Source organism: Cupressus sempervirens, chromosome 4, assembly GCF_028749045.1.
Source record: "Cupressus sempervirens isolate cs-2001-9-10 chromosome 4, ASM2874904v1, whole genome shotgun sequence".
Taxonomy (NCBI): Eukaryota; Viridiplantae; Streptophyta; class Pinopsida; order Cupressales; family Cupressaceae; genus Cupressus; species Cupressus sempervirens.
The window spans coordinates 597,682,218-597,704,002 of record NC_143121.1 but is presented as its reverse complement, the minus strand read 5'-3'; the positions used below and the strand labels follow the sequence as shown (position 1 = coordinate 597,704,002).

Here is a 21,785-nt window from a genome sequence, read left to right as displayed (position 1 = left end):
GAAAGCACGAGACCATTATCAAGATTTATCACCCTTAAAAGGGTCATATATAACATGATGGAGCTATGCATTGAGGAGCTTAATATGGATTATTATCAAGAATAATTTGAGGCTTGCAATTTGAGAGTTCATGACTAAGAGCTCAAGGATTCAACTCAAGGTTGCACATTTATCAGGTTTGAAGAGGTAGCTTGATAAAGTTTCACTTGATTTAAGATTTAATTTTCAAAGAAATACCCTCTGAAAATTATGTATTCATTGTATGCAATTAACATGTTTTGTTATGCAATCCTTTAGGGGGTGGGGTGGGGCGGTGTGGGGGTGTTGCAGTTAGCACTATGGGTATGGTGCTTTTAGGATTAATGTATTAAGGGGGTGAATTTCAACAGAAGCACTGATCTATGTAATCAATGAGTTTATGTGACTATTATGATTTGAATATATTTTATTCAACTATATAGATATGTAACAACATATACATGTATACAAATAATATAGATTATATATGTTTTATCTGTATGTACTGAACAAATATACATATTTAATTATATGTATATTTCATAATAATATGAAAGTATTATATTATATAGCAATTCACACAATGTGTATATTTAGATATATGTATGTTTATACACACATATATTATATATTTGAATATGTATAAACACTATTAGAATTTCCTTCATTCTTTAACCTTTCTAATATTTGTTATTTTCATTGTTCTATGTACATGTTTATCAAATGTTAAAGATAATAGTAGATTATTGATTTGTCATAATTAACCTATATATTCCAAGTGGAAAACATGTCCCTTATCAACCTTTCTACGAAAACCTTATGATTTTTTTGGTGAATGACAAATGTCTTAGCAAAAATCATTTCTATTTATCCAAAGTATATATTTCAAGCATTATATATATATATATAGACTTTAAATAGTTAGAACCGCTTTAAAGTCCACCACAAACACTGTTTCAACCATTCTCACCAACCACTGATATTGATATGAATGGCATCAAACGCTCCAATCTTATATATCTTAATCTTCAAATAGTACAGTTTTCAACAATTGGCACCACCCACCCGCATTGTATCTTCTTCTCAATCTTCTAGATGACACTATTCTCACCAACCCACTCCCAAGATCTGACGTAATCATAGGTCTAATTTGAATCGTTGAACAAGAGATTTAGAATGTAACCCATGGCCCATTAAAGATATTTAAAGTGAAAATAGCTTATAATATGTCATATTACCATACTGGTTGCATGCCCAATTCAAAGATTTTCTTGTTTGTAGTGCCAAACTTTTCTTTCAAACATCTCTTATTCAATTCTAGTGTGCGGAAGAAAGTTGATGCATTTCTCCATTCTCTTATAGAGATGCAAGTCTTCGGTTGCATTAGTAGTCACAATCAACTAAATAAACAAGCATTTCTTCAATTGTCATGAATGATAACTACAAGGCGGCAATATAAATGAGGGGAAATGAGAGGGTCCCGTATGATATTTTATCTGACAATCTTCACCTAAAGTAGGCGATAGTTTCCAAAATGTATTCTATATAAGCACAAGCTTCTCTGTTCATTGAACGTGCAAATATAGTGAGAAGAAAAAAGAAGATTGATAATGGCTTCTGATCTTCCAGTCATTGATCTTTCTCTCCTTCCTTCAATATTTGGAGAGAAAGACGATCTTTCTGATTTGGAGAGAAATAATGAGCTGAGAAAGTTGAGAGCGGCTTGTGAAGAATTGGGATTCTTTAGAATAATAAATCATGGATTGGAGGCAGATTTTATCCAGAAGACTGATCATATTGCAAGAGAGATGTTTTCTTTGCCAGAGGAGGAGAAGAAGAGAGCCATTTTCCCCATATTCAATACTGGGTATTGCCCACCTAAAGGAGGAGGAGATGGGAAAGCTTCATTGCCAGAGAGTATGGTTTTCCCTGGTGAAAATGCTCTGCCCAATTCTGTTGACCACATCTCTGCTAAACTCTGGCCTCATGGAAACAGCGATTTTCAGTATGGGTTTATCGACTTCGTTTGTTTCCTATTGTTTTATCTTTTTACTTTGAATGTTTGTTTGGTTACAAGAACTTTTTCTTTTATGGAGGAATTGATATGTGATGGGACTTGCAAAACAAAGTGCTAATTTATGTTATTTTAAATTCAATGTTTGAATGAGAGTTTTAAAAATTATATCATAAGCTGCCCTTCACTAATGGGAGGTTCTATTGTGAAGATGATTTCATTACTGTTTTGGACTAGTCACGGGTTCTTTGAGTGCTCTATCAGTTAAGTCATTGGCTCCTCTTTGCCAACCCATCTTTGGTTTGGGTATGATTTATTTTCAACAGCTCCCTTAAACTGCATTGCTGGTGTTAGAGGATCCTAGCTTGTTCTCATACTACTTGTTAAAGCTGCAACTCGTAAGGACCAATTTTAGGGCTTTAACTTAGAACCTTCCATTTGTTGTTGGAATGATCTATTGCTGTGCTACTGACCCTGATTAGGCAACCCATCTTCAGTTTTGATGTGGCTCATTTCCAAAAATTTTCTCTCAGCCTTTTTGGGTGATCTAGATTGAATACTACAATTTTCTTTTCTTTTCTTGCAACAATGATTCATTTTTCTAGAGCTTGGCAATTGCATCCATCTCCACACAACTATAAGAGGTTGTGCATAATAAAAAATTATAATTGTGTTTGAATGTATTAGCTAAAGCTTAGTTAGAAGTTCACAAAATTTAATGTTTCTGATGTTAATATAATATGTTTGTTTTTATTTTCATTCTACTCCCCCTTCAACTCCTTTAGTTAGGTAATTTTATTTGTATTTAAGATGTAAAACTTTGTCGACTCATTATTTCAGAGTTTCTAATTTGCACCAATATAATCTCTGCTTATATAAGTTGCCCTCTACTTATGAGAAGTAGATCATAGGAATCAAACTTGATCATAAGATTTTATTAGTATTTGAGATGTAAAATTGTTGTTCACTAATTATGTAAGTGTTTTAAATTACCATAAATTGCCCTTAAATGTGGTAAATCTAAAACAATCAAAACTTGCAACAATCATCTTGTATTTTCTATTCACTTGTCCATTCAATCTACTTTGAAGATAAACTTTATTAGAAGATTTCCTTGATATTTGGATGTCATTAATTGAATATTTGAGGATTTCCAATCTATGCCATTATAACCTACATTATCAAAAGCTACCCTATATCCATAAGGGGTTAATCTATAAGAATCAAACTCTCAAACACCATTGTATTTTCTCTTGACCATTGAATCTAGTCTAACAACAACTTGATTAGGAGGCTTTATTACTACTAGAAATGTAAACAATCATTGACTAATTATTTCATGGTTTCAAACTGTTAAGTAAAACAATTATTTAGTATTATAAAACTAAAATTATCATTTCCTGATTGTTTGAAGGTTTCAAATAATTAAGTAAAATGTGGTGTAATGTGATTTTATCTTATGAGTTTTTACAATTTGGTGATATAGGCAAACAGTGCACAAGTACAATTCACACATGACAGAGCTTGCCCATAGGATCTTAAAGCTTGTTCTGCTTAGCTTAGGCCTGGATGTTTCCAAGCACTACAACTCAGATCCTTTTGGTAATTCTCTCCAAGGTTGGCTGCGTATGAACTACTATTACAACACAAAAGATGATGAAGAAGAGGGCCAAAATGTGCAAAGGATCTCACAAGCTCATACGGATCTTGGTTGTGTTACAATCTTGTACCAAGATAATGTTGGAGGTCTTCAAATTAGAACAAAGAAAGGCTATTGGATTAATACTAAACCTTTGCCAGGAGCCTTTGTTGTCAACCTCGGTGACTCATTACAGGTAAGGGACAAAATAATATGCTTCAAATGAAACCAAAACAACTATTTTTTTTTAATATGAATATTACGGGTTGCTAAAGTTTTAGAAAAAATTTCATAACTTTTAGATTGGTAATATATGTACATTCTTTCCAATATAGCTATTACATCTTTTTTTAAAAATATTTTTATCTGTAAATTTATATAAAAAAATGTTCATGAACTATTAAAGAATCTTTCTTTGAACTTGTCAAATAATATTTTTATTTTATGTGACAGATGTGGAGTAATTGTAGATATCGTAGCTCAGAACATCGTGTGGCATATCAAGGCTTGAAAAAGAATGAGGGACGATTGTCCATGGCATTCTTTTTAGATTTTGTTGATAGTGCACAAATTCAAGCTCCACCAGAGTTGATTGATGAAGAACACCCACAAAAATATAAAACTGTTAAATTTGGTGATATTGTATCATATTTGATGCAAGTAGGTCCAACTCTTGGTGGCCCTCCTTCTTACTTCTTACTTTAGGTAAAGATGTATTTCAAGATTGGTCATCTACCAAATACGAGGTTTTGTAAAACATTTTAAATAAAATATTATCTCAATTATTGAGAGATATAATAAAATTTCTTATAAGAAATATAGATGGACATTTGATTATTTATTATAGAATTAAATATTTTTCCAAAATAAAAGTCTCGTGATTTAGATGTTAATTAAAAATCAAAATAGTGATTTTTTTCTTGAAATACCTCAAAAATATAAAAATAAATAAACATGATTTTGATAGATGATAAATAAATGTAAGCAATATTTTAGCATTGTTATTATTGAAGGAAAATCTAACATTTGTGAATGTTGAAATTTTGGGGGAAGGTTTAGAATAGATCACACAAAATAGAAAATAGAAACAAAACAAGTGAAATATGTTGTATGAAAGGCATATAAATCATGGCGGAATACCCAATAAAGTATATGGCGAAGGTGAAAAATATGTCGGTGATGCTTAGTTCTCAACTATGAGTCAAGGTCACACAAATGTAGATTTAGTTTGGAGAAAATAAATTTTGTTTGAATGAGAAGAACTCTCAAATTTGAATCAAGAATCATTAAGAAACAAAAAATAAGATGTAATAAAATTTATAGATGTAGGTGAAGAGGATTTATTAGACACTTTTAAAAATTCTACTTTTAGGAAGGTTATTTCCTCTATGGCCAAGCTTTTCAGATCTACATAAATTGTTTTTCAAGACATGCTAATATTTTCTAGTAGCCTTAATGTGTTGTATTTGTGTAGAATAAATCTTTGTAATATTGGAACATGAATTAAAGGAGGAAGAAAATGATTATATAGACATAACCCTATTATTCAGACATGGATTCATTAGATCCAAAGTCCTAGTACTTGAATTATATCATAATAACAGATAAATTTAGGATATCTTCTATTTGAGTAATATTGGTGAATTTCCATATTTATGTTGTCTTTATTTTAACTTTTAAAAATTGAGATTCTTTATGAATTTTTTTCTTTAATACTTAATTGTTTGTGTACTTTTTCCAAAATCTAATTTAAGTGAGTCTATCGAGTTTTATATTTCATTGACGAATATCTAAAAAAGATAACATTTGTGGAAGAAAAATAGATCTTCTCTACGATTAGACACATTTTTGAAACATATGAGCTAAAAGGGTCCATGATTTTCTCAACTTGGTGAAGAATGGTACAAGTAACTATCAATCTCTTGAATTCTCTTTATTTTTACTCCTACTACTTAGAGGTGCATGTTGAGAAGAAAATTAGGAATGAATATGGCTATGCAAAGGAAGGTATACATCAAAATAAGTGTGCATAAAAATAACAAGAGGGATAAGTGAACAACGGAGTGAAATTTTATGCTTACAATATATATTATTAAATTAGGATTCTCTACATTGAGGAAAAAAAAAAGATTTTGAATCTTACAATAATATAATGAAAATAATGTTCTAAGTTTTATTAGTTAGCTCAAATAAATCCTTACTTTTTAGAAGAAGATTTCTCTTTACATAAAGGAAAATGAGATAGATGTTGATTAAGATCTCACTTCTTTAATGATGTTGCATTACATGTAATATAGATAGTAATTTTTTTGATATAAATATTCATTTATTTACAATAAATGATAATGTACATAGTGATGACAAAATGAAAATTATAATATATTTAAAATAAAGAATATTCTATAGAGTCAAAACCAAAGAAATGAGTATGATCTATCATGGGGACTGAATGGTGAATTAGTTGTTGAAATATCTATTACTAGTGTTATAAGGATCATGTTAACATCTAACCTATGGAAAAAAGCCAATCTTATAAATGAAACTTTAAAAGAGATTCATAGTGTACTATATAATATGCTACTTGGTTAAATTTTATAATTACTTAGAATGTCAATTGAAAATTCTCTCCAAATAGAATTCCAATTTGACAAATATAAAGGGTTTACAATGTCGTCTACTCTTATAATTGACATGGGCACTAAAAATTCACAAATCACAAGGATTGAATATTTCCAAAGTAAAAATTAATATGAGATATAAAATAGAAACAATTGTATTTTAATTTTTTGGCTATATATGTGAGTATGAATGCTTGATGCAACTGTATGGGGGAGTTTTTCATATTGTCAGATATATATGTTTGAGATGATTGAGTGTTTATATATTGCATTCATGACAATATTTGTCATTGATGCCAACATATCAATTTTATGGATAGTTCAGCCATAGTTTTCAGATGAAGATTCATTTGGCATGGTTTGTGGTTAAAGAGTTATGCTATATGAATTTGAAGGTATATTTAGGATCATGCCTTGATTCTATGTCCAAGTTTGTGAAAAGAGTTATGAAGATTTGAGTGAGTTTCATAAAAATTTGTGGACACTGTTCTCAAAGAGAGTTTCTAGTTGACAGTTTATGGTATTTGCATTATATCTCTTTGATGATGGCAAGGATCATTCAACACACTTGGATTATGGTTGAAGACATGTTCACGATACTATGATTAATGTGGCAGAGTCAGATGTTCATTCTATGAGGATTTGCGAAGACTCTTCAGCGTGTTGCTCCCAAGAAGCTGACTATTGATAAAAATCATTATATGAAGAGTAATTGTAATGTAACATGTATTGTTATATCTTAATATGGTCCTATATTATTTGTTGTAAATTAAGAAATCCTCAAGTCCAAATCAATACTTATTTTAGGACTTGGTATAAAGGAATGGTTGTTTTTTTGGTTGTAATCATTAGTGAGATCATAATGTTATGCGAGCTTTGGATGCAAATTATGTATGATCAAAGAATAGATTGATGTTGAGAATGCATTGTGATCTTCAGAGGAACTATATTGGTAAATAAGTTGTTGTTTAGTTAGTTTAGAACTTGGATATGTTATCCTAAACATTGTTTAATGAAGATATTCTTAGGCTATTTGAACAGTGGGTTCAATTGTTCTCCTTTCAACTCCTAATAGGGTTGGCATAATTCATAAGAGGGTTGGAATCTCTTGACTGAGATTCAAAGACTCTTAACAAATAATCATATGTATTGATTGTATTTCATTAGCTCCTAACAGAGTCCATCCTTTCACAAGGAACTTTTATATTAGTAAATCATCTTGTGGGGATCATTCCCATTGAGGTTTTCTCTCTAATCATGGGTTTCCCTATCTAACATATCTAGTGTTATTGTGTATGGTTATCTTTCTATGGCTGTTGCATCTATTGGATACATATTTCAGAATTAATAAAGACATTGAGGCTTGTTTTAAATACATAATTGATTCACCCCCCAATTAAATTTATGGAATTTACTTTCTAACAATTGGTATCAAAGAATCAAGTCCTTAAAGGAAAATTTTAAAAACTTGAGGAGATCCATGGATGATTTTAGGAAAGAATGTTCAAAGTTTGATGAAATTAATTATGAAAACTAGAAGGAGAAGATGAAGACTCACCTGCTATGCATGGGTTTGGAAAATTGGTTAGTTACATTGAATTAGAAGACTATGATAGGTAAAGATAATCTTGAATCTTGCGAACAAAGTGATAAAGATGTATTTATCCATAATATGCTTGCTAAATAAGCACTGTTGTCAACTCTTCTTGAATATGAATTTGTAAAGGTAAAAATCTTTAAATCTTGCACATGAAATTTGGATTACTTTACAAAATATATTTGAAGTTGACGAACATGCTAAGAAGGATAGATTGCACAGTTAGATATGTATGCTTCAAGATGCTAAAATGTAGGAATACAAAACTATAAGAGGATACTGTAGTAGGACATATGAGATTTTTATTGGAATTAGAATTTGTGGTGAAACTAAGAAAAAATATGAAATTTTTGGAGACCTTGACACCTGCTTATTGTCAGAAGGTACAAATGATTGAAGGAGTTATTCCTTGTACACCTAACTTTACAAAAGATAATCTTATTGGAAGGTTATAGAAAACTGAGTTGTCGGTGAGACATAATGAAGGATTACCTAGAGTGTAGATTGATTTGAGTGTACAAAAAGACAAACCTACATTGACAAGAAGCGTGAGTATAAGTGGAGATTATGCTAGAGAATGAGCTACAAAGAAAGAGGAAGATAAGAAGATTAATGAAGGACTTTCCCTACTTATGAAGAGAGAACCTAAAGGTAATACAATTCTTATTTTTTTGACATGTAAACACTTGGTCATCATTATCTAAATGTCTTAAGAGAGAGAATAAGTTTAAGATAAGAAAGCCTTAGAAGTCAAGAATACCCAAAGATTGCTTCTTTGTTAATGATGATGATGAACTTGATTTTAAGATGGTAAATTTCCTAGATGACAGTGATAATGAAGATGCTAAGATAGGATTTGTTGCTATTAAAGAAGAAAGCCCTAAAAAGGAAATAAAATAAGAAGTGAAAGAAGACAAAGCCTTAGTGCCATAGTCTGATTAAATTATAGATAGTGGTTGTTCCTATCATATTGAAAGAGATATGAACTTTTTTTTTTGAATTCAATAGTTATGATGGTGGAATAGTTAGAGTTGGAAATAATGAAACATGTAAAACTAAAGGAAAAGGATCCATTACTATTGATGGAAAGACTTACTAAGGATGTTTACTTTGTGGATGGATTGAAACATAATCTTTTGAGTGTTGGATAACTTGTTGACAAAGGGTATCATATGCAATTTATAGAGAAGAATTGCATTATCAACCTAATAATAATGGTACTTTGATTGGTAGTGGTTCAAGAACAAGAGGTAATGAATTTAAGTTGTGTGGTGTGGGAAATGTGACTCAAGGATACAAACCCTAAGTTCATCACATACCCCACTTACATATGCAAGAGTGTGATATCGAAAAGGGTAAATAATGAAGATAAACCTTTAAATTCCAATTCTAGAGGACTAAGTCTTAATATATTAGTGCTAAAAAAATGAATAAGGAGCACTAATGCAAATTAAGATCTAGGAAGAACAGGGGAAAGATGCCTAAAATCCTTAAGGACCCTTAATATGTGTGTATATGCTAGATATAGACGTGTTGAATTAACAAAGAAGGAAAAGGGAACTTGCATTTGAAATATATTTTGTGCTCATTACAGTGATAAAAAATGGGAGGAAATCTTCAGATACAGACTTGAAACTATGTGAAAGACCAAACACAGAAATCTATCGATGATATGCTAGCCTGGACAAACTAATACATTAGGGGTGTAGTGTGACCTTGATTAACTACATCTGATGTTGATTCTATTTTTCCAGTTTCAAAGAAAGCCAAAAATGGTACTCTGATCTACAACCTATTTGTCAATTTGATATCCACAACCTACAAAAAATGAGTTTTTGTTATTGATGGTGGGGGGGGGGGGGTTTAGCTTGGTCAAACCCTAGTTTAGGAATTAACCTTAAATTGAAATAGCATGAATGCAAAAAAAATGTATAAATTCACGTTGCAAAGTTAGATCTTTTGAATCAAATGTAATGAGTTTGACTTAACCAATATATTTGAACCAATAAGATGAAGATGAATGGATGTAGAAGATGTGTCAAATGATCCTAACTATATTGAAGAAGATCTTGAAGAAAAATTCCTTCAATTTCTTGAATCCTTGATCTTCAATGGAGGAATACTTGAATGGATGCTTGAAGGCTTGAAAATTGAATGCATGAATGCTTGGATGCTAGAATGCTAGGATTCTTGATTGCTTGATAATTGGATTCCTGAAAAATGGAACAAATGGATAGGTTCATATAGATGTTGGAATTAACTATTTCCTATAGGCCGACTATCATAGAAGCTAATTCCCAATTATCTGAAACACATGACCTAGAGAAAAAGGGTCAAAAATAGGGCCTCATCAGGGGTGTAGTATGTCCCAAATTGGTTAATGAGGGGTACAATATGACCTTGATGCATTAAGGGTGCAATGTGCCCCTAATTTCTAGGTGCACAAATCCTTGGGACAAACTAGGGACCCCAAAACAAGTCTTGGAATCTAGAAATCATGACTAGATTGTTAGGAAACTCTATTTTGATAACAGGATTAGATTCCAAGTGGAAAGGTGGATGGAAAGGAAGGATCTAGGGGAAATATATCCTACCTTGATCTTATCACCATAAAAACATGAGTTTTAAAGATGATCTATTAGGTTTTACCCCAATTCCAACTAGGAGAAAGGATGGAAGAGGGAAAAGGAAATGAAAGAGAGAGGAAAAATGATGAGCCCACATTAAATAGGTGCTAAACCTTCATTAAATTGGAGTACTTCCAATTTAAAACCATAAATTTAGTTGCCATTTTAGCAAGAGGATGGACTCAATCCAAACTCTTGGTAAAGTGGAGAACAAGGCACAAAAAACTTTATTAAGATCTAGGAGAGAAAGAATAAATCCCCCAAGGGTTTGAGACTTTGCTAACTCCCAAATTATAATGGCTGAAAAGAAAAGTGTGATTATGTCGCCCAATAGAATGTCAATCCTACTGTGAATTATTGAAAGAAGCATTGAGAAAGATAACATTGAAATAGTCTAATGGAGTGGTAATCCACTAGTCAACCCATTAGAGGACCCATCCATATATCAACATTCTTTGCATTGCCAGGTTAAGATTTAACAAGGATGCGTTACCCATATGTTTGACTTTAGAAAAAAATTATGTGTAGCCCATACATGAGATTTAACATATATGCATGTAAAGGAAAGAGAGACCCAATGTCAAGATTACTCACTTCTTGGATTGAATGTGTTTTTAGAGAATATATTCTTTAGGATTGTGCATGATCCAATAAGGGATTCATGAAATATGTACATTGAAAGAGAAGGATGGAGTAATAATGCATAGGTTTGATGATAACTTAGGAAGCATACTAAGAAACTAAGGCTAAAGTACCCCAAGCTAGACTCATAATCCCTATTCACTACCTCATGATTGGAATGCAAATGAGAAGAGGGTATGCCCCATGTTAAAGTCATTGCCAACACTTTAATAGGAGTAATGGCTTTAACATACTATATGTACAATGATTGAAAGAAGTTTCCACTATGAGATGCCACCAACAACATACAAATCAAGGGAAATAAAAAAATAACATGGAAAAGCACATATGGGATCTACTAAATTCAGGGCTAGTATAATCATATGATAAAATGAAAGTATTATATCATATATGACATTTCATCATCCCCAAAAGGGAGTAGAACTAAAAAATAATAGAATAAATACACATATGAGTTATGAAGAGACCAAGAAGAATTGGTGCTACCATATCAAAAATCCAATTAGAAAATACAAGATACAAGTATGAAGAATAGAACATGAAAAACATAAAATAGAACAACAAATAGAAGAAGTAATATACAAATAGAATAATTTAATGACGTGGTGATTTATTTATCCCTATGCATAAATGGATCAACAATGATCATTTAAAGAAATATGAACATATAGTTAGCAAACACAATACATGAGAAGCATAAAAATAAATACACAAAAAGCTAGTATCCTAGAGAACTCACTTCAAGCATGCTACCCTCCTCCCCTATCTTAGTCAGTAGTAATAAGAGAAGGTGGATAACTTACAAGAGGAGTTGTCTACAACACAATAGTAACAATAGCTAAATCCAAAGGAATCTTAGGAGGATCACTATGCTCAGGTGTAAATGTAAGTGTAGGTTGATAGAAAGCATGCTAAGTAAATCAACATCAATATTAATAATCTCATGCTCATCATATAAAGTATCTTCCTCATCTAAATTAATATCAATAAAATCCAAAATAAGAATATGCATATCATGAACCTCTTCAATAGATATGGACTCATGAGAAGTATTCATATGAGCTTTAGCATGATCTTGATAATTCTTTCATAATTCTCAAGCATGTCAATTATGCCTAGTTTCATTATAATTTTTTTGAGAAGATGAAGGAAGATGAACAAAACTAGGTTCCTTTCCTTTTGATGGAACTAGAGGTGGAACAAAAAAAGCTGAAATGTAGAAGAAGGAACCAAATGTAAGGCTCATGTAGTTGTCAGAGATCCTTATAGATAGGCCTCATCATGAGAAAGGGCTCCCATGCCATACCTGAAGAACAAACACTCCAACCTACATGCTCTTCACCTCTCTATAGGAAATCTCATGCATCTCATGGTCCATTTCAGCCAACATACACTAGCCCCATATGAAGTGTGCTAGATGATCTAAGATCCTCTATAATGCCCTAGTCGATCCATGCTCTAGCCCATGTTGTCCTTTGTCTAGCATCAGGTAGCATGCGATAAATTCTACTATTACCATTGCAAGTTGATTGTAATATCCCTCTTCCCAATCTTTTAAATATTTACCTCTTGATTTCATAAATAATCCATGCTTTTCTCTCCTTTGTGTTTGTATTCATTTATATATTTCATTGTGAGAAGGGATATGTCTATTCAAATTAGTTTTCTTATATTTATCATTTATTTATAATAATATTTTAATATTAAAATACTATTATATATGTGAATTATATCATATACAATTTATTTCTCTATTAAATATTATGATTATAATGTAATATCATATTATATGATAATAATTTGTATACTATTTATTTATATTTTTATAGAAGTCTCATTCTTATTCAAATGTTGCATTTGATATTATGACATATTACATTTATGATCCTATATAATATTTATATGTACAATTATCATATATTATTATTAATAGATAATATAGTATTATTTTTTCATTCAATATTCTATATTTATCTAAGTGATGTATTATTATGATGCCAAAATATATTATTTTATATTATAACTCTTTTATTTCACTATCATGATTAAGGGACATCACATCAATACCTCTATCCATATCGGCAAATCAAACCATTCCATGGGATGGCCCCACTCAATATGATGTCATCCTAGAAAATGTCTCTTAGTGCTAGAATCTTGGGCCTCGTTTGTGTATCATACTCAATCTATGGGCTATGGAAGGGGATCTGTAATATCTTGTATATGTCCTTTGGGTAATAGTCATCTCACCTAAAGGAAGGTGTTCATCTCTAAATAGAAATATTCCACTAATGTTATAAGGAGACTGTGATTCATCCAAATATTGGGGATATCAAAAAGATGTGCTAATCCCAAAGTATCTAGATGTGCTACATTGACATCATCTAATTGTCTAACTAAGCCTCCAATAGTTGGGTAGTGGGATCAGAATGTGATATCTAGGAAATCAACTTGCAACCAATCAAACAACATAGTACAATCACTACTTGATCGATCAAAATGCTATCCAAAATAGTGAAAAAATTCTAACACTTATCTATAAACATGCTAAAACAACCTACAAAGACATCACAAGATAATTTTTTTGACCTTATGACCAAGAAAAATCGCTTCTATTTTCATACCAAAAAGCAACTGGAGGAAAATCGATGCTAAATCTCATGTGAGACTTGACCTATTATGATGTGAGGAAGTAGGCCCATGCAAATTTTCACATTAGGTGACACGACTATAGACCCTATTCTAGGGTCTTTGATTTGACTGATGGTTATCCTCGACATGAAATACAACCCATTGCGATATGATACTTTTTCTTCCTAGCAAAGTCTCATTTGACATTTCTCTGTGGGCCACATGGGCAAAGAAGCCCACATGTGAGGGATTGACCTAACCTACTCTAAATTTGAATAAAAACATGGAACGATTGATCAAAATGAGTGGAATTTGAATTGAAAAGGAAGATTTTTTTATCACTCACCAATGGTTCATAGTTAGTCAGTTTGTTGTGACATTGGAAGTGCTCAAATCTGTGTGAATGAATGGGGACCACCATGATGGCTTAGAGGTCCTCTCCACAAAAGAGAAAAAGTGCAAATGATTTGAAAATGACCTTTTAGGGCCTCATATAGGGTTTGACCTAATTGAAAAGTGCTCCAATTAATGTGAAAATCACCCTTGGCTAATTTGACCATTTTGGATCCATTTTCATGATCAAAATCAAAATCTGACACTCATAAACAACTAAAAAAAGCATTTAATTTTTTTTGGGACTAAAGCAATCAATTTCTTGTGCAATCCATTATTATGACACAATAATCATCTCAACTTCTCATCATATCAACATTTTCTCAAAATTTTCAACTTTTTCATCAAAAGTCAACTCTAGTCAAGTCAAACTTGATCAAACAAACCTCAAAATCACTTTGAATTGACTCAAAATATTCTACAAAATCTTTAGATATGTTCTACTTTCTTCTGAATCTCCAATGACATCTTCATCTTCAAAAACTTCTTGTCTTCTTCATTGTTATGATGTGTCATCTTTTGATTTTTCTCTTGAGGAGGCTGGATGATTACATCATTTTATCAATTAAATCTTGCTTAAAATATGATCTAAACTAAATTTCTCCATAGGGGTATCTTTGTTCCTTGTATCTCACATCAATCTTATCGATCAATCAAATGACCAACTTTTTATCAGTTATTGTTAACCATTTTTGCCCCCCTTCCAAAGATCTAATTAAACTAGGTTGGTAGCCATGTCCATGTTTATCTGACCTTCTATTCATTTATTGCCATAAAAACTTTAGAGGGATACATAAAATCTTGCTCAAAATTTATTTTCTTTATATCCCTAAGTCTTAACCATTTTCTTTATATTGCATGGTATGATCTTATGTTGTCTCAAGTTGTGACCATGTGATTTCCTTTTTTCACTTGGTCATTGTAGTTATAGCTTAATCATTAGGATGGACTATGAAGGTGTGACATAGCTAAGTAAGCCATCAACATGGCTTCATTGTAGTTTATGCTAGCATCCAATTCCAGGTGGTGATGTTGTGATAACATTTAGTTTGAAGAGAGTCACAACTTCACATGCAGTAAAGGGAAAACCATGGTTAGAGCCACAAAATGGTGAAGGCCTCTTATGCACATGTTTGTGGAGTTAAGTGCCAAAACCTAGTTGTAGGTTACAAGTAAGTGACAGCCTGTTATGCATCATGGTGGGCCATATGCATATGGATCCTCTTCATCACATCATCACAGGGATCAAAATATTTCATCAAATGAGGATAGATCATTTCATTCAATGTACTTCATTGATGAGCTTCAAAAGTTTAAGTTGTGACCATGCAAAAACTAATAGGCCACAATCAAACTTAGTATAGCGCATCATCGTAGAAGATGAAGTTTAACCTTGGGTTATAGTTGTCAAGTGGCCATCCTCTTTATTCACACTGTCACATGGATTCAAGGGCTAATCAGGGTTAAGGCTATAAAATAGTGAATTCTTTGGTCATATCTTTGTAGGGTTAAATGAAAGAAGCAAATAATAGTTGTGACTAGGTGATTAGCAGTTAGGGTTGGTCTTTGCATGATCGAGTCATTCTTCTTAACTGAAACATCTTATGCTACAACGAAGCAAAGAGGCTATTTTTTATTTGTTCACTAAGTCATGGTAGTTAAGTGCCTAGATGATTCTTGTATTACGATTGAGCGAAGCTATCGACATGGCCTTGGTTGCATAGTCACCTAAGTGGAAAGGATGCTTCAAAGTGCTATGTTTGCATGGTTGGGGCCTTAAAGATAGAAGGGTTTGAGATAGCCATGAATGGGTGAAAGTAATTAGGAACACCTAAGGCAATGCTTTTTCTCTTGGTCATTGGTTTTATATGCTAAGCATAAATTAACTACAAAGCAGTGATCGTGGCAGTCATTAGGTCGCTACAGTTACAAGGATAAAGTGGAAACAAGTTGTGATGCTGTGATCAAGAATGAAAAAAGGCATTAGTCAACATAAGATAAAGAGATAGCGAGGTGGCAGAATACTTAAATGGCATTGGACCATGTGGCAGGGTTAGGTAATTGACTTCTTTTGACTTATGATATAGCTGATTTGGCAACGAAAACATGATCTGATAGAACTCTTTAATGGAAAATTGATATTTTGGATAGTTTACAACCACTTTTGGTTTTCTCCATGCTTATTCCTTTCTTGCATTGCTTTATTTATCCATCTACCCATTTTGATTGGTTATGACCACCATTTCTATCTTCTCATAACCAAATTTGAACGTAAAAGATTAGATTTCTTGCATGGGGACTTGCACCTGATTATTATCTTTTTTGATTGATAGTTATTTTTATTTTGCAACTTAACTCAACTTGGTTGGAGTTTGACCTCAAAGTAATATTAGAGTTATACCAGAACTCCATAAAAGGAAGTTGTAAATATTTTTAAGGGGTTCTTCTCTATCTGTATTTTGCAGTAGCATTATGCTCCGCAACTTTCCCTCCCCATTAATGAAATCTTCTTTCCTTACCTTTTCTTACCATTTTATTTTCTAGTGCATGTATATGCCTTGCAAAGAATGTTTTCATTCTATTTTCTTAAGTTAACATATTGTGTTTATTTTTTTAACAATTGTTGGATAAGTAAACATTATCCTTCCTTTCAATGTTTCATTAGTTTTAGGCCTGTGTGTCACTTTGGGAGATAGACTGAGTAAATCTAGTGTATTTTGGGTTTGCATTGATTTTTTGTTCAATTGTAACTAGAGTTGTGACCATTCAATCTAGGTTCATAACCCCCTTTAGATTATACTAGGTAATTTGCTTCCTTGCATCTCCTTCTCCCTTTTCCTCTCAAGAGTAGTTAGGTTCACTTTGATTGTAAGGAAGCTGACCTTCTCTAGAGATTCAACCTCAAAGTGCAAGTTCCACACTTGGAGGCTATTTCCATGTTATAGGAAGTTGCTTGAGGGTCATACCTTGGAAGCAAGGGTGCACAATTTTGTGTCAACATTTATCTTGATCAAACTCATGACATTCTATATCATAGCTTGATGGACAAGTATCTCGTTATTCTATCTAGACTCCTAAGGGTTAAGCCTCATTCTGGGGATGACCCTACAAATCATGATACTACTTTTCATCTCTTTTATGGACCAATTTCTAGGTGTTTCATCTAGACTCTTGTAATTACCCTTTTTTAAGTCATTCATTTTTTGCCATCTTTTCTTTGATTCTCTCTTTCATTGCCTATCAACGATCCCTTTGACTTCAACACTGCCATGTAGGTGCTGTGGTGTTTGTTGCTATTTGAATATAGTCCCACTCCTGAACCATTATCTGATGCATGTAACTTCTGATTGACCTCACTACTGATCCTTCCTCTGTTATTGGCGATCAGATGTAGACCATAACCTTTTATGCCTGGATGTCAAATCCAGGGATTATCTTGTGTCATCACCGGCTAAATTATTGTGTATATGGTCATTAACTTAATCATTCTAATTGTATATCTTTTATCAAGTCATTTTCAAGGGTATGACAACTTTGTTCACATCTAATCTCCTTTAATACTGTGAGAAACATGAAGAGATATATCTCTTCTCAAAAGGGTACATTTAGTTATTTAAAATATTATTAGAAAGCATACTAATATAGTTTGATAAATTATAATATTTCATTTATATTTGTATTCTTATTATTATTTTATTAAGTTAATTTAAATATTAATAAGAATATTTAGAATTATTATTTCATTATTGTATTAATATTTTATTTATTTATTCTAAATAATAACAAATCATATATTGATTTAGTGTACCATATATTACACATTATTATTACTTATATATTACCTACTTTTTTATATTGGTTATTATATTAATTTTATTTTATTATCAATTATTATATTATTAAATAATATAATTTTATCTTATTATTGGTATATGTTAATTAATTTGTTTCTATTATCAATTCTTAAATATTATCTAAAAATATTATTTACTCTTTTTCAAATAAGTATACATCATAGTATTGGATGTATTACTATTTTATATTACATTTTTTATTATATTAATATAACATCATTATTATATCAATATGTTGATATAAAAATTACGTTATATTATGGTAACATATATAACCTTATATCATACTTAATGAATTTATTATATTTATTTATCATTATATCAATAGTTAATAGTAGTGTATTTTTAATATTATCAATCAATCATATTATATTGTGTTATTTCCATACAATTATTATATATAGTATCATTTTCATACAATTATTATATCAACTATATATCTAGTATATTTAACAATTATTATATTTGTTTATCAATTATAATCAAAATATTTATTTGTTATTTAATTTATTTAACTCATTAATATTATAATTGTAATATAATATTTTACATTACAATTATGTTATAATCTTATATATTGTTTTATTTTTTATATTGTCAAATATATCATTATTGTATAATAGATTATAATATATTTTACTTTAATATTATTATTCTTAATTATTATCACTATATAATATGTTATTTGAATATTCATATATTGTTTAAATTTGGGCTGATGACAAGTCCACCCTTCCTCAAATTGCTTGCCCTCAAGAAATTCCTAATTTCCACTCAACGTATAGTCTTAAAATTCAATGGCCTATTCCTTGACCATTTTACTTTAGATTATTAAAATAATGATTATGCCAACAAAATTATGAAATATAAATACAACATATAAGCATTAATGCATGACGACACAAAGTAGACATGAAGTATACACATTAATGCAAGAAGACACTAAGCAAGCATGAAGTAGACACATGAATGCATGAAAACACAAAGCATACACGATGAAGATAGATGATACAATGAAGCATACATGATGTAGACACATCATACATTCTTTGTTGATTCTCTATAATTTAATTTTCACAATGAAGTAGTGTAAAGGGAAGGGTTTAAAATATGCTTCCCCAATATGCCATTTGATCATGGATCTTGCAAAAACAAATAATTATTAGCATATAATAGCTCCAAAGAAAAGATGACTTTTGTGGTGATCCCTTTTCTCATTTACATAATCCTTTGGAAGGAATCTTTCTCTCTTCTCATTATGATTATCATAAGATGGTAGATTTACGATGTAGAGGGCACGTGAAACAGGCTACAAGCAATTCCTAGGAGGATACCTGTCATGTGCCTGAATTTACTCCACCTCTCACTCCACCAACTCCCTACCTTAGGATATCATAGTGTGGATGAGAAGATGAGTGTTAAATTTAATTTACTTAGTTCATTTAGAGGATTTCTTACTTAGTACATTGTCAACTTTCTTTCTCCTTATTAAGATCATCTTGAGATGGTAGATTTATGGTGCAGAGGGCGCGTGAAATAGGCTACAATTGATTCCCTGGAGGATATCCATCATGTGCCCGAATTTACTTTGCCTCTCCCTCCACCAACTCCCTATCTTAAGAGATCATAATGTGGATGAGAACATTAATCTAATGAACATAATTATTTGGCATATGAATCTTTCTCTCTCCTTATTACGATCATCTTGAGATGGTAGATTTATGGTGCAAAGGGCGTGTGAAACAAGCTACAAGTGGTTCCCTAGAGGATATCCACCATATGCCCGAATTTACTCCGCCTCTCCCTCCACCAACTCCCTATCTTAAGAGATCATAATGTGGACGAGAAATAGACCCCTATGTATTATCTAATCACATGAATTTCCCTTCTATCATAATTGGTTAAATTCTTCCCTTTTTGGGATATACACTGCTGTATGGACATGTATTTATTCTTTTGTAATGTCAGGTGTAAAACCAATAGTCACTAAACTATGATAGGTCACTACACCTCATTTCATATATTTCCATGGCATTTAATACTTCACTTGAGTGGTGGGAAAGCATTTTTCATGGCTCATGCCACACCTTTTTGTTTCTCAAACCTATTTGATTTTCCCTGGTCTAGCAGTCTATTGATATTATTCTCTTTTTCCTTTGTCTATTGTTATTAGAATACTAGGATGGTCTTGTTTATGTAAAATCAACTACACACTCCATCCTTAATTGTGTCATGATATTGCATATTATTCATAATCAAATTATTTGGTGTCTTCTTATTAAATTAAATCATATTAATGATTGAACATTATTGTTTAATATATAGCTAGTTGATATCAATCGTTTTGTGTAATTGGTGGTAATGATGTTAGAATCAATTATCATTGTATGTAATCTCCTATTTCTTAATGTTGCAATAGCTCCTCCAATGTATTTATGCTTCCTTTGATCTATGTTTTTAATTTGATGAAGATATTATTTCACTTCTTAATCCCTAATTCCTTTGTCAAGAATTCTTTCCACCATTTCTCTTCAAGGCGAAATCAATGCTTTTCCTAGTAGTTTTGCAATTAATTTCAGTGATAGAGACTTCATTGATTAAATAAGATAATAAACAATTGTGAATATAAAACATGATCATTCTAATAAATATCTCAATTAAAGACATACTTTAATTTATATTGTCTTATAATCATAATAGATTGTATTACTATCTTGTTGCACATCAACTAATCCTCTTACATTTAATAAAATTTGTTATTAGACTATACTCTTGAATACTCAATAATTATAATATTGTGACAAGTAATTTCATCTCTATCATCAAACAATAATTTTATCTTCTTCTCATTATTTAAAATAAAATTTATATTTATATTCATATTGACCATTATGAATTATTTCATATACCTAATAATATTATTAGAATTTTGTTTCAAAATAATATTATCATAAAAATTAACATAACTTTATAAATAGATAATTTGAATTGATACTCTTTCAATTAAATAATCATACTTACCTTATGGAAGTCATTTTTGTACTTACCAAGCATTTTCCCTCTATATTATTTTTCTCACTGATTTATTAGTTATATTAAATGAGAGTTACCTTTCTTACCTTGAATCATTGCTGGTGGATTTATTCTCCTTATCAAGTTGAGAATGAGTGCCCTTCATTATTGACCCCTTGTCCCGAGTTTAATCACGTGCCTGTTGTACTTGTAAAAAAAAAAAAATGTCTACGATAGTATCCCCTCTAAGATCCTTCATAGATTAGGATTGATTTTTTTTTTAAGGTTCCATTATAAGATTCCCTCTATTGAGTCTTACGCTCAAAATAATTTGGATGAAAAAAATATCGAATACCATACAAATATCAACTCCCTTGCTTATATTGAAATGATAAGAAAATGATGGAATGATCTTTTCAATAATGTCAATATCCTTTTCTCTATACTTTCCTTAACTTCTCCCTGCATGCAATCCATGAAAGGGATTTGTATTCATCAGATTTTCTTATATACTTATTAACACTTTTCATTAATTCCTTGCACTATAAGAGAATATATTTCTTAATTTCGATGTTTCTCTATATCAATGCCCATGTTTTCTCTCTTATTAAATATTTAAAACATGATTCATGCCATGCATTCCTTTTTTGTTCCATCTAACTCCTACATGATTCACTGTCCAATGATAAGTAGTTATTATGACTTATCACCTTCTTATCCTAAATCCATCTTTCCATATG

The 21,785-nt window shown here is 31.1% G+C and overlaps 1 protein-coding gene across 1 annotated transcript; it reads left to right on the top strand.

Annotated features, from left to right (window-relative positions):
• Positions 1 to 1,592: 1,592 nt before the first annotated feature.
• LOC149562628 (C4-beta,C20-epoxidase-like) lies at positions 1,593 to 4,488 on the top strand. The gene is made up of 3 exons (XM_089826100.1): positions 1,593 to 2,023; positions 3,519 to 3,867; positions 4,125 to 4,488. Exons 1-3 carry the CDS (start codon positions 1,629 to 1,631, stop codon positions 4,374 to 4,376), a joined length of 996 nt encoding a protein of 331 aa, XP_089682226.1. The 5' UTR covers positions 1,593 to 1,628; the 3' UTR covers positions 4,377 to 4,488.
• Positions 4,489 to 21,785: the final 17,297 nt, after the last annotated feature.